The sequence below is a fragment of the Natrix helvetica genome (genome assembly GCF_964273705.1).
Source record: "Natrix helvetica genome assembly, chromosome: 2".
NCBI lineage: Eukaryota > Metazoa > Chordata > Lepidosauria > Squamata > Natricidae > Natrix > Natrix helvetica.
In genome coordinates, this window is record NC_138552.1 from 67912890 (window position 1) to 67927347 (window position 14458).

Genomic DNA, 14458 nt, shown 5'->3' on the forward strand with positions numbered 1-14458 from the left:
GATAAAACTACTGCTTCATAGTATAATTTTAAGTTGGGCATTTTCAAACCTCCCCTTTCACGTATATCTTGCATTATTTTAAGTTTTATTCTCGGTTTCTTCCCTGCCCAAACAAAATTATTAATACCTTTCTGCCATTCTTCCAAATTTGCATCTTTTTTGAGTATTGGTATCATTTGAAAAAGAAATAGAAACGTTCATTTTTACTGCTGCTATCCTTCCCAACAAAGACAATTGTAGTTTTTTTCCATTTAGTCATCTCTGTCTGTATTTTATGCCATAATGGTTCATAATTATACTTATATAATTTCCCATTTGAGGTTGTAATATGAACTCCTAAATATTTACTCTTTCTCATTCTTCTTTTTGATTTATGGTCATATTTTTAACTATCATCTTTGTTTTCCCTAGATTTATTTTAAACCCAGATACTTGACCATATTGATTAATTATATTCATTAAACCTATAGCTGATTTCCCAGGTTGGGTTAAAGTTACACCAAATGCTCGTACTCTATATTCATAATGCCTAATCTTAATTCCTTGTAGATCATCTGACCCATGCATTCTGTTCAACAATAACTCCAAGGTTAAAATAAACAATAATGGAGACAAGGGACAATAATACAACAAAATGTTGATGAATAATAATGCAATAATGTTTATCTATCACAAAGCTGATTAACTATTTCTCAACTAACCACAAAATGAGATTGTCCTCATTTAATGACTGCTGTGTTTAGCAACTGTTTGCAGTTGCAACAGTGATGAAGAGGTAACTTCATGACAGCCCTCACATTTATGACTTTCACAGAACTATAAAGCAAAGTAAAGCTGACGTAAGATCACAGTTTTACTTAGTGACTGCTTATTTTAACAACCAGGTTGTTAAGCTGTGGTTGCTAAATGAGGACTACTTCTAGTGTACAACTAGAATGAATGTGGGGAAGATTTTAGTAACACTTATAAAGATTGAACTTTATGGAAGTGAGATTATTTTTCAGTAAAAATGCATAGTACTGTATTATCAATGTTACAAAATACTGGTTGTATTATCATTGGTACAGCGTTATATATTTTCCCATTGAAAAAACGATCTGTAAATTGTTATAAAATAGCAGTAATCATGTTAATAAATAATACAAATAATATTTTATAAGATACACTTTTCTACTTTCAAAATGATACTGATCAACAGATACAGTAAATCAATTGCTATTCTGTAATTGATAAAGTATGTGAAATTAATAGCTTTAATAACAGCTGCAATGAATATTACATTATTTAGAATGTTACCTGAATTCTCCTTAGTGGCAAAGTCAGTGTCTTTCCTTGTTGCAGAAATCTTTCTCTTGCATTCCTGTTTAGGTTTAGGATGCAGGGTTCTGGGTTGATAATTACATTGTCCAACTCTGGTTTTTGTGTTCAATCCAGACAGACAGAATAATTAGGAGGATTTTTGTATAAACTAGTCATATAAAAATTACAATGTGATATAAGTCTCTGCATTAACAAGCTTTAGCCTCCTTATGCTTTGAACTTTGTGCCATATTTTGAGCTTTGTTATTTATCATTTGCTTTTTTCTTCTTAATTTAATGCACTGCATCTCACAAGTTGCATCTCACAATAAGTCATGTTTTATATAGCTGTGCTCATGCTTCTTTTATATAATATTTCAGCTCATCCACCATATACCATGTGCTTTAGAGTGAAATTCTACCCTCATGAACCCCTGAAGATTAAGGAAGAGCTCACCAGGTATTTTTGTCCTGTCCATGCATTTAGTGCTTTAATAAACTTCTGTGCTTTTGCTTGCTTTTAATTTTATACCTATTTTCTAGGATTTAAAGAACAGTTTATGGGATATTTCAAATTAATCATATATCTGTGACACATAGACATGTTAGATATTAGAGCTACATTTTATATATATATATATATATATATATATATATATATATATATATATATATATATATATATATATATATATATATATATATATATATATATATATATATATATATATATATATATATATATATATATATATATATATATATATATATATATATATATATATATATATATATATATATAATTTAATTATCAATGCCTATATTAGGCACATTCTACTTTAAAAGACAGTCTGTAATTTTTTGAGTTATTCCGTTTGCTCCATCAGGTAAGATATAAACAAAGCTGTTGTACTCTTTATGTTACTTGATAATTGGTGAAAAAACTAAACGGAAGGACATTTGATTGCTGCTGTATTAACAAGGAGTAATAGAACTGTAAAAGGGCTGACATTCAGGATTACATATGTAGAACTGTGCAACATATTAGAAAGAGGGGCTTTGCAAAGTTTATGGGTGTGAAAGAAGTAGTCTTCCTTAAAGTATTAAAGCAGCTACATCCTTTGGAAGGTTTGTGCAACTGGCTCAAAGGGTGTTCCTAGCTTTCTGTTCAAATGTGTTCACGCACAGCCATTTCATCTTGCTGGTAGTCTTGGAAGAAGTGTTATCTCATAAAGGAGAATATTTGTAGCTCAGGGTTGATATGAGCCCTTGGTGCTACCTGAGCTTGCTTGCTTGCTTGTTTTCTTGCAGATGTTTCTTTACCCAAACTGGTAACACTAGCACTGATGATGATGTTACCTAGTTTAGGTAATCAAACGTCTGCAAGAAAACAAGTGAGCTTGAAATGTTATCTGTTTATATACCTACATAAATAGACAGCTGGGAACAGTGTTAGCACTTTGAGAAGGGACATTTTGCTGAGGCTGACAATTCCACTGAAAAGGCAATGTTTCTGGGGGCCAAAGCTCATCGCGGGAAATATGGTTTCAAAATGCTTTGAATTAATGCTTAAAATTCTAACAAGAGCAGTAGAGGTTCTCTAGCATCTCATTCAATACACCTGCATAATGAGATAGTTTGTTATTTTAGATGAATGATCTCATGAACTATTCACACATTTAAAAAGCCCTCAACTTTCCTAATTTTGTACAATAGCAATATTAGAACTACGTGAACAAATAATTAAACCAGCAAAGTATCAGCTCTGAACAGAAGCAGATGGGGAAAATGGCATTTAGATAAGGAGAGATTAACAAGAGGTTCTAAAGAAAGGCATTGCGATAAAAAATACTGATCTGTTTTAAAGAAATGAAATATAAACAGTTTTCATGATGAAATAAAAATAAAAATAATATGTTATGAAACAATGTAATCATTCCTACTATCCCATCCCATGGAACCTACATTACATAGGTTCCATATATAATTCTATGGTAAATTATTTCAGAGTGGTTTGGAAGTAGGACAATATAAGTTCCCAAAGGAGATATACAATAAATAATCTGATCATCAATCGTTCTATATGCCAAGAAAATTTTCATTAATTAATTAATTAATGTTTCTGACATTTGAACAGCAATTTGAACTACATTTTATTTGCTACATGAAACATGACATTTTCAATCCTAATCAAATTAAATTTACAGGTTTTAGATGACGTCCTACAAACATCATATCTGCCAAATTTCAGGGAGATGGACAGAATATTTGTATTTAAAAGGCAACTTCTCTGTTTAGGAAGGTACAACTTTGTCAGCTTTTCACAAGACTTAGAAAATTTTGAAAAGACTGATCTTTTTAAATAGTGCTTTTTAGATCATTTTAAACCAGAAAATGTCAGTTGGTCTTACCTGAACTGCATGTCTCGAAGGTGGCGTGGGAGTAGTCACCAATGGGTATTAACACCGCCCATTTGTCCGGAGACTGAGGTAGAATTTGAGGCCACTCCCTCTACTCCTCTTGACTCTCCAGATTAACCGATGGCCCAGTCGAAGCAGAACCTGGGAAGGAAGGGGACAGGAAAGCACACCAACTCCCTCTCCAGTTCCTGACTGACCAGTAACTAACCAGCACAGCCCCCCCCCCTGAGCAGGGGCGCACTGAACAGGTGGGAAGTGACTACTCCCACGCCACCTTCAAGACATGCAGTTCAGGTAAGACCAACTGACAGTCTCCGAAGTGGGGCGTGGGAGGAGTCACCAATGGGACATACCAAAGCTAGATGTCCATGGGAGGGATCATTGGGCCTGAGCACCCCAAGTGTCCAGCACTCCCTGAAGAACCCTCCTACCAAAGGATGCCTCCGTGGAGGCATAGGCATCCAGCCAGTAATGTTTAATGAATGGCGAGGGCGAAGACCAGGCAGCCGCTCTACAAATATCCTCGATGGTGCCTGGGTGGCCCAGGCCGCAGATGTGGCCGCGCTCCTGGTGGAGTGTGTGGTGATGCCTTCTGGCACCGGGAGCCCTCGTGCCTCGTAGGCCTTGGAGATGGCTAGCCTAATCCACCTACTGATGGTGGCTGGGGATACCTTAGTTCCTCGAGTCGAGGGCTGGAAGGAGACGAAAAGCGCCTCTAACCATCTAAGAGCAGCTGTGCACTTTAGGTAAATGCACAGTGCCCTTCTTACATCAAGTCAATGCCAGGACCTCTCCCTTCCTCTGGAAGGAGCCGGGCAGAAGTCTGGTAGAACTATCTCCTGAGCCCTATGGAAGGGGGAGTTGACTTTCGGCAGGAAGGCGGGATCCAACCTGAGCACAACTCTGTTGTCATGGAAGGTACAGAGATCTGCCCTGGTGGACAGAGCATTGAGCTCGGACACTCTCCTCGCCGAGGTAATCGCTACGAGGAAAACTACCTCGAGTGTCAAAAACTGTAAGCTCATCTCCCTCAGAGGTTCGAAGGGCGCCTCCGTCAGTGCCTGGAGGACCATGGGGAGGTCCCAGGTGGGGAAATGGTGGACCATCGGAGGCCGGAGATTCGCTGTGCCTCTGGGGAACCTCTTTAAGACTGGGTGCTGAGATAGGGATTGGGAACCCACCCCTCCAAGGGCCGAGGCTAAGGCTGAGGTCTGCCTCCTGAGGGTACTGTGGGACAGCCCTTTCTCCAAGCCATCCTGGAGAAAGTCTAGCACCTGAGGGACAGAGGCCGATGTTGGTTCTACCTATGCAGACCGGCACCAGGTCACAAAGGAAGTCCAGGTCACATCATAGATGCAGGTGGTGGATCTCCTTCTGGCCACCTCAATGATTCTGATGACCCTGGCAGAGAATTGGGCCTCTCTTAGTTGCTCCCGCTCTAGCTCCAAACGGTAGATGGAGCCATCCTGGATCCAGGTGCTCCAGGCTCCCCTGGCGCAGGGCCACCTCCTTCTGCAGAATCCTCCAATGGGGAAGAGTCAACATCTCTACTAGGTCTGTGAACCAGGGACATCGGACCGGACAGGCTCGGAGGTGAGCTGTTGCTACGGCTAGAACCTTGGTAAAGGTCCTGGGGGCAGAGGCCAACCCGAAGGGGAGGGCCCTATATTGATAATGGATGCCCCCATAAGAGAACCTAAGGAACCTCCGGTTATCTGGGGTAATCATGATGTGAAGATAGGCTTCCGTGAGATCAATCTAGGCGAGGAAGTCCTCCTGCCTGATCCCCTCCAGGATAGACTTGAGAGAAGCTTATGGTAGACAAGCCTGGAGTTTAACAGCTTGAGATTCAAGATGGCCCTCCCCCCCCTGAGCGGCCGCCCCTTTCTCAAAAGGGACGCTTGCTGGACTGTTGGAACCTGAATCTATCTCTGGAGAATTGTCTATCCCCCTGCCTCGGGTATCTGGGGGCAGAATACCTCGGCTGCTGGAAGTCTTGCTCGGGGTTACGATAGGAGGGCCTCCTGGAGTAAGGTGCCGGGCGGTGATCTGAGCGCTTGGACATAGAAGCGAAGACCTTGTGCTTGTTCCTATCCTCAGGGTCCAGGGAAGGGCCAAATAATTTGTCTCTTGTGTACTCCGCCCCAGCCAGATGCCATTTCGCCCGGGACTCAGCCTGCCAGTTGCGCAGCCACAGTAAGCGTCTGGAAGCCACTGAGGATGACAGCGCTCTGGAGGAATACTTAACCGCATCCAGCGTGGCATCCGCTGAAAACTGGGTGGCTGCCATCACCTTTGTAATGTCCTGCAGCAGTCGCATGTCCCAACGCTGGTGTCCTGTCCCAGAGTTGTTCCAGCCATAGCAGGGTAGACCTGTTGAAGAAGGATGCTGTGGCTGCCGCCCTGATCACCCACGTCACAGCCTGGGAGGTCTTGCGCATGACAATCTCCACTCTCTTATCCTCTGCCTTCAGACTGTTGGAGATATCCCCCGTCACCACTACAGAGGATGATGCCAGGCCAGCCACTGGAGCATCCTGTAGGGCTTGGGCAAAGGTAGAGTTAAGTTTGTAAAACCTGCAATCATTGCTTAGCCCACTGAGACTTAAGCACTTCCAGGAAGAGATCTGGAGTCGGAATCTCCTCCTTTTCTACCTGAGGTCTGTGAAAAGGCCCCTTCTTTGTCCCCCCACTGGTGTGGAAGTGGCAGCTGCCTGGTTAGGATCTGTGGGGTTTAGATCTGCCGTGGCTGAATAAGGCGGGGGAGGGCGAAAGCCCGGTTATAGTGGGGGGCTCAGGGACCTGAGGGTCCTCATCTTCAGAAAATCCAATATCCTTCTGCTCCTCCTCATCCAAGCTGGATTCTTCGCTATCCGTGGAGGGGGAGGCTGATCTGCGCTCTCTGGAAGCCGCAGAACTGGGTTGGCCTGGATGACCTTGAGGGCCCCCCCGAGAGGATTTGTGCCTAGATCCCTGAAATTGGTGCTGCATATCCGAGGCAATACCCTGGGCAATGGCTCGGGCAAGCACATTTTGGAAACTCTCAGGAAGCTCTGGCAAGGCTGGGGTGAGGCTGGGAGGTTCCAAACTGGCCCCAGAGGCTGCAGCTTGAAGAGTTAAGCGTTGCCTGGAGGAACTGACTGCCCTGCAGCCAAAGGGATCCCCCTGGGTCCCCAAGGAATGAGCCAGCGATAGGGGGAGATAAAGGACTGCCCCCCCTTCTGGAAATATGGGGGGAGCCTGGGGAACCAGGAGGAGCCTCGCTCAGAAGAGGGGTCCTGCGGGGAGATCGCGACCTGGATGGGGAAGGGCTGATGCTATCCCTCCGTCTGCCCGCTGCCCTGGTGATGCGGCCTTCCTTGCTAGGCAAGTTCCTTGCCGATTTAGAAGTGCTTTTCTTAGAGGTGGATCTCCCCCTGGTTACTGGGTAAGGCCCCCGGGAGGTCTCCTCACCCGGATCAGTAGCCCCTGGTGATCTGTGGCCACCATTCTCCCCTCCTCATGGTGTCTACCATGCCACCTACTCACAGTTTGTTGCCTCACCACCTCCTCTCTCGCTTTCCACTGGCCTGAAGGTTGCTGCTGGAACAGGAACTCCTTCGGTTCTACGCGCTCTGCAACCACGCCGCTGATCCATGGCATGAAAGGCCGGCCCACTGCCAATCCGCTGGGGTCCTCCACTGATCTCCGGCGAAGTACAGGCCCAAGTAAGCCCTCCTGGGCACTGGTGATGGTCCTGAGCGCCTGCGGCCTCTAAAACCAGAGTACCAATCCCTGCGCTCCACCACGTGTGCCTCCCCACAAAGGCCGTCATCCAAGATGGTGACAGCCGATCACGCGGTCCGATCACCTGAGCCGGCTCCAATTGAGCCGCTCTCTTCAAATTTGTCTCTGCGCTCTTCTCCACTGAAAGGGAATATGTGGTGCAGCGTCCTGTGGTGCGTGGCCTGGGGCTCCCCCCCCCAACCGACCAGCGGCTTGGGAGCTCCCAGCTAATGCAGCAGGACCAGCTTGTGCAATAGAGGCAATTCGCTGAGGTGCAAATGAGTGAGATGGAAGGAATCAAGAATCATGAAAAAAAAGTATTAGGCAAGATGATTATCTCGTACCAATGGAGAGCCAAAAAAGTACTCCTTCTGGGCCGAAGATTGAGGTTAATCTGGAGAGTCAAGAGGAGTAGTAGAGGGAGTGGTCTCAAATTCTACCGCTGTCTCCAGGCAAATGGGCCGTGTTAATACCCATTGGTGACTCCTCCCACGCCCTACTTCAGAGACCCTAGATCAATCTTGTTTGGTTAAATTAGTATTACAGCTTTGATTTGTACTTTAATCCCAAATAGATATAAACTATAGAATTCTTGCATGACTTTTTCAGAAATTCTAGAAATTTTTAAATTAATGGAGAATGTGTGCCAAAAATGATGATAAATTTGCTCTAAATAAAAGGTCCAGTGAGATCAATAAAAACTGTTCTATCACCACTGTATTAACCCTTCTCTCTGGGTACCAATAGTAACAGCAAATTTTAAAAATCTGATTTGAAAAAAGCCCCATGCATAATACATTTTGTGAAAAATCAAGTCCTCTTCATCTACAAATTTTGCTTTCCAAACTGAGGATGGAAGTGGGAATTATGAGTTGGTTATTGTGTCAGAATATCAAGCGGACATTAGATATGAATGAAAAACAAATTTCTTGTCTTGTAATTTTCATCTCTTCTCCCCATGAACTTTTGACACATGATTTTCAATTTTTTCAGTTGGCAAGAATGCAGTTTAATATATTGCAATGCCAATCAATATTTCGACCCCAAAAGCCATGAATATTGTAAATACATACAGTTTTTGAAATTATCTTTAAATGAAAAGGTAAAAAGTTCTTCAAACATGGAAACTGTATCTTCAAAGGAGATGTTGCTGTTTCCATTCTCTTTTGTTTGGGGAAAAAAATACTTTGACATCCCCAAAGACAATCTCTGTCAAAAGCATGTTACTTTATTTTGACAGCACATTGTAAATAAATAATTTGTGCTGTTGAGAAAGTATTTTCTTATATGGTTTTGATGAAAATAAATAATCAAGTCACAATGCAAACGTTTACTCATTTGCATTTAGAATCGATAGGAAAAAGTAAAGTCTTTCTGGTTTCAGTTATTATTTGGGGGGGATTTAAGTGTTTGTAGCAATAATTCTTTATTGACCATTTTTATTTTATTTTGTTTCTAAAATATGCTAGGTCAAGATGTAAGTTGTCAAAACCAATCTGAAACTGTTAATTCCACAACTGATGACAAATAAGCCACATAAATTTACTAGTATATGTATTTTATTTTCACACAAAGCTAGAATAATTCAGAGAATTTCGTGTTTATATACTGTATTTGTATTTAGGTTTAAGCATATATATGAGGAATTACTTTCTTCTACCATAGTAATCTTAATGGATTTGCTTGAAAACTAATTTTAGAGTGAAGAGACTGAAAAAAATCCTCCAAAGTCACCCAGTTTTGTGCTATTTTATGCATAATATGCCATAGTTAGGTAGGTTTGTTATTTTTTATAATATATTTTGATTTTAGTATTTCTGCTCTGAATTATTTTTAGATCCTATTATACTTATTGTTTATCAGATAGATAGAAAGACAGACAGACATGCATACATGTAAAATACTGCTATTATTAGATATTTTGATTGAATCAGGACTTGGGCTATAATAAAACTAATTGATTGATTGAGACTGAACAGAAAAATGTATATTTAATGGGTTGAAATAATTATTAATCTAACTCAAGTATTTTTTAAATGAAAATGAAAATTTGGTCTGCATTTTTAAAACTAGTATTTTTAAAGGGTTTCAAGAGTGTACACAAAACTGAGGGAATCCTGAAAAACTGAGCACATATATTCATCAAAGTGTTAAGTTTGGTGAATCCTTCTGATCTGGATAATCATTCACCTTTTTGTGAGAAAATCCAAGTATGACTAATTATATAGTAAAGTTAATTTCTCTAGTTTATATTAGATTTATACCATTTATAGGTTGTCCTTGATTTGCAACCACAATTGGGACTGGTATTGCAGTAGTAACACAGTGCTGTCTTAAAGCAAGGAATTATACCGACTTACAAAAGCAATCCTGGCATTCCCCATTGCAATTGTCACCTGAGAATTATGGGTCATTAAGTGAGTAACCATACAAATTCAAACCATTCCAGATATGATCCCTCCCCAAGTCTCATTAAAGTAAGAACTGTCTCCAATTCCCCCCACCCGCCTACTCTTGTGGCCACCCTGCAGCCTGTCTTGTGCAGCTCTGGGGCTACTTGCCATTGTCTGGGTAACCTCGACCACCCCAGGCCACCCCAACAAGCACCAACAATCATTCACCGATTACCTTTTTTCCCCAGAACCACGTGGTTCCCCATTCTTAGCAAATATCAACAAGCATTCACGTGCTCCCCGGGCCAGCCCAACTCACCAGCAAGCATTACAAAGTACCGTATTTTTTGGTTTATAAGATGCACTTTCCCCCCAAAAGGGGGTGGAAATGTCTGTGTGTCTTATACAGCGAATGTTGTTGAAGCCCTGCCCACCCTCTGACCTCCACCCTTTGGCCTCTACCTCCCAGCAATTTGCCTCCTTGCAGCAAATAGCAAATAGCCTGGTCAGCTATAGCACAGCCTGATTTAGCATGAGCAGCTGATGGACGTTTGGATCTGCCTCCCGGAATACCACCTATCAGCTGTTCCAGGCTGCGAGGATCGCCACTGCCCATTGCCACCATCACCACCACCGTCCATCGCTGCAGCCACCTATCGCCGCTTCTGCACGTACCATTTTCAGCCTCCGTGTGTTCCATTTTCAGTCCGTTCCTATCCCCTCCACCAGGAACGGGCCAAAAATGGGGCGCATGGAGGCTGAAAATTCTAGGAGGCAGATCCAACTGCCAATCAGCTGCTCATGCTAAATCGGGCTGTGTTGAAGCTGACCAGGCTATTTGCTATTTGCTGCAAGGAGGCAAATTGCTGGGAGGCAGAGGCAGATTTTATTTTCTTGTTTTCTTCCCCAAAAGGTAGGCACGTCTTATAATCCAAAAAATACAGTATTTGTTTGCCCAATTGCTTGTCTTCTAATTCATTGCACAGACTTTTCACCTTTTGCTGTTTCTTTTCCAGAGCCAACTTCTCTGGAGGATATTTCTGACAGTACACATGGCTCCCTGAGACTTGGTACAGCTGTGCTGTCTTCATAGCACTGTACTGTCTTTCCAAAGGTGTTCCAAAGATAGCAAATTCAATAAAGGGAAGTTCACTGTGTCTCTAAATCACCGTTTCCACAGTTGAACTGCTCTTGTTATTAGGAAGTGGGCATACAGTATGTTGACTAGTTAAACACTACCAGCTTATCTCAAAGCAACCATATAAATATGTGCCCTTGAACAGATAATGCTAACAGACAGAATACAGATAGGCCTTGCTTAGTGACTGGTTGCTTAACAACCTTTTGAATTAACAACAGCCTTGGAAAGCATGATTTATGGCTTGTAAAGCACTCCTGACCATTGCAAAACTCACACACTCCTGCAGACATGTGATCGCAGTCTGAGTGCTTGACAACCTGTTAAAATGCCCTGCAATCATGTGATTTGTAATTTATTTTGCTGGTTTGTCTAGAAAGTCAGTGGGAGAATCAGCAAAGAAAATTACAAGCTGCTGTCACTTGCTGTGAAGACTCCCTCATAGGGAGAAAGGGGTTTATTTATTTATACCTTTATTATTTTTACAAGTAGGGTAGCGAACATACCCAACATATATTCTTCATATTTTCTCCACAACAACAATCCTGGGAGGTGAGTTTGTGCTAAGAGAGAATGACTGACCCAAGGCCACTCAACTGGCTTTCATGGCTAACATGGGACCAGACTTTACCGTCTCCTGGACGGTAAGTGGAATTAGTGGAGAAAAAAGATATGTAAAAATGTATATAGATATAGTTATATGGGATAAGAGAAATGCAATGGATATGTAAAAGATGTAAAGTGCTATAAAGAAGATATAAATGTATAAATTAAATATTTTTTTAAAAAAAGAATTTACCATCTCCTGCTTTCTGGCCCAGTGCCTTAACCACTGGACCAAACCTAGCATGCTTCTCTTGTGTCTTATATCCTTGCCTCTCTGTATCTTGACGCTCTGCAGGCACAGGGAGGCAGGAAGAGAAGAATTTTAGCTCTGGGCATTTGCTTAATGATCTGTAAGTTTGCTTAACGACTGTAACTGGGAATGCTGGGTTCATGGTCATTGAATGAAGCAGTCACGATGTCTAGTTTAACTCCTGTGTTGTTCAATGACTGCGATTATATTTCCAGTTGTGGTTGTTAAGCAAGCTATGCATAATCATTTTCCTTGTCACTACTACATAAATGATCTTGTCTCCAGCTGCTTTTTCTAACTGCCAGAGGCAAAATACCCACATCGTTTTTCTTCTGATTCCAAATAGTAGCCTAAGGGAGAAAGGATAAACAGTCCTTTTCTCACTGTCCCTCTATTCAAAATATCAGCTTTCTATAACTGCTGGTGCTTTAAGGACATTTTGAGCAACCATATGACTATTTCTTCTTGCTAATTTCTTAGTTATTTTGAACTGCATAATACATCTCTATTTAAAATAAAAAACACAATTTGAATGCGTAGACAGAAATAGAAGGTATACATTACTTAGTGTTTTCCTATAATGACAATCCCATATTGTATATGATTTTTTTAAAATAAAAAATAAAGTGTAATAGACATGTTACAAGCCAGACATTTTAACTTAACGTAATGCTTCTAATACTATTTTCTTTCTTTATTAGAAATATAGTATGGTAAATAGAGAAGTGATCCTTCCTTCCTTCCTTCCTTCCTTCCTTCCTTCCTTCCTTCCTTCCTTCCTTCCTTCCTTCCTTCCTTCCTTCCTCCTTTCCTCCCTCCCTCCCTCTCTTCTTTTTTCTTTCTTTCCTTCCTTCTTTCCTTCTTTCATTCTTTCTTTCCTCACTAAATTTCAGGATTTATTAGGATTTATTAGGAAAATTCCTAATAAAGTGCCTTCTAGATGTGTTGCTGTTCTCATTGTGGTGTTTTCATCCAATATATGATAATGAGTAAATTAGAATTATTGCGAGAGGAGGGGAGAAAATAAGAATATAAATCTTTTCCTTTACAAAATGCAGGTACCTTTTATACCTCCAAATAAAAAGAGATATTTTCCATGGCCGTTTGCTGTGTGGGTTTTCTGATGCTGCTTACCTGGGAGCATGCATTATTCAAGGTAAGTGAAATGACTGCACTCTGATACCTTTACTTCAGGGTACTGTAATAGCACAATTTAAAAATTAATAGAGTTATACACAAGATAAAAGAGTTACACTTTAGTCTGGATCCTGTCCACTTATAAGTAGGTATGTAAGTTAGACAGTAGGCTGTGGCTTTCCACTGCTTCTACAGTTGCATATTCCTGCCTTCCATCCACATTCCCACAGTATTTTGAAATAAAGAATGAAACATATTTTTTCTTCACCTTATTTAAGAATGATATTGTTGCAGAGGTAATGCTGCTGCTCCTTTCATGCTGTTTCATTAAAAGATCACTCTGTCTCTCTGCCTCTGTCTCTCTCTGTCTCCCTCCCCCCTCTCTATACACACAAACATACATATACACAATTGTTTTATATCATATCACATCATAGGGATATACAGAGTAGCTCCTCTCTTTGAATTGTCAACAGCAATGTATTTTGTAAGGCCTGCGTGGTAGTTCCAAAAACTAGATATTTGGCAGGTATGTACACTTTGAGAAGGAAGTGAAGCAAAGTGGCTATGCACGTAGATGCATGGGGAACCAATTAAGAAAATCCTTTGAGGAAGCTACTACTTAATTATTCATCTAAAGTCCTTGCATATTGTGGAGCACCTCATTTCAACGTATTGCAGAGCCATGATAGGTAGGTCAGTTTTGTGATGATTATATTTTCTGTATGTTTATTGGTCAGATATTTTATTTAGTTAGTGTTGGATGTAATTGGATTTTTTTCTTCTTGAGAAATGAAACCTTTGACCCCATGTTTCTGTTTCCTTAAGCAAGTAAAAGAACTATAGTTTTATCATTGTGTGTTTTAAATTAGGAAACCACCTAATGAGATTTAATAATAAATAAAATTGAATAAAGGGTCTTAAATAAAATAAACTTCTTGTTAAAATCTGAATGGCATGCCTGTTATTTAATAAGGAATAGAATATGGTTCTTTGTTGTTTCCTTGCTGTATTTTACTATAAAATTTGACTAATTAATGTTTGCTTTATTTTTAAAATGTAAATGTCCTGCAGCAGTTACCACAGCTTGAGACAATAGGGTCAAATAACAATGCCAAGCCAGTAAGTAGGAACACCCCCCATCCTCGAATTATAAACTTATTGCAACAGAATAGATTGAGAAAGGTGTTTTCCTAGTACTGAATAGAGTTAAAAACCAGAGGAAAGTATTTTAAAGATGAGAGCCTACAATCATGGATCCTTTTCCTTAAAGGCAACTGGCATAGCTAATATAGGAGAACCTGGAGAAGGATTACAAAATTGATTTTTCTATATAAATGTCTTTCAGTTGGGGGAAAAATTATATTTCATAAATTCACATCTGAAAGATGAATATAAAGACTTTAAAGATAAGTATCAGAGCTTCGGTATTATGCAGTGAAACCCATTT

The 14458-nt window shown here is 40.8% G+C and overlaps 1 protein-coding gene across 3 annotated transcripts in view; it reads left to right on the forward strand.

Moving 5' to 3' along the window:
• FRMD3 (FERM domain containing 3) overlaps nt 1-14458 on the forward strand; it is a 96198-nt gene that overhangs the window by 51657 nt on the left and 30083 nt on the right. For 2 of the 3 annotated variants that reach the window (XM_081945288.1, XM_081945289.1), the window contains exons 4-5: nt 1681-1759; nt 12930-13027. In XM_081945288.1, coding sequence (XP_081801414.1) covers nt 1681-1759; nt 12930-13027 — 177 coding nt within the window. The remainder of the gene's footprint in view (nt 1-1680; nt 1760-12929; nt 13028-14458) is intronic. The other variant, XM_081945290.1, reaches the window with a different exon arrangement.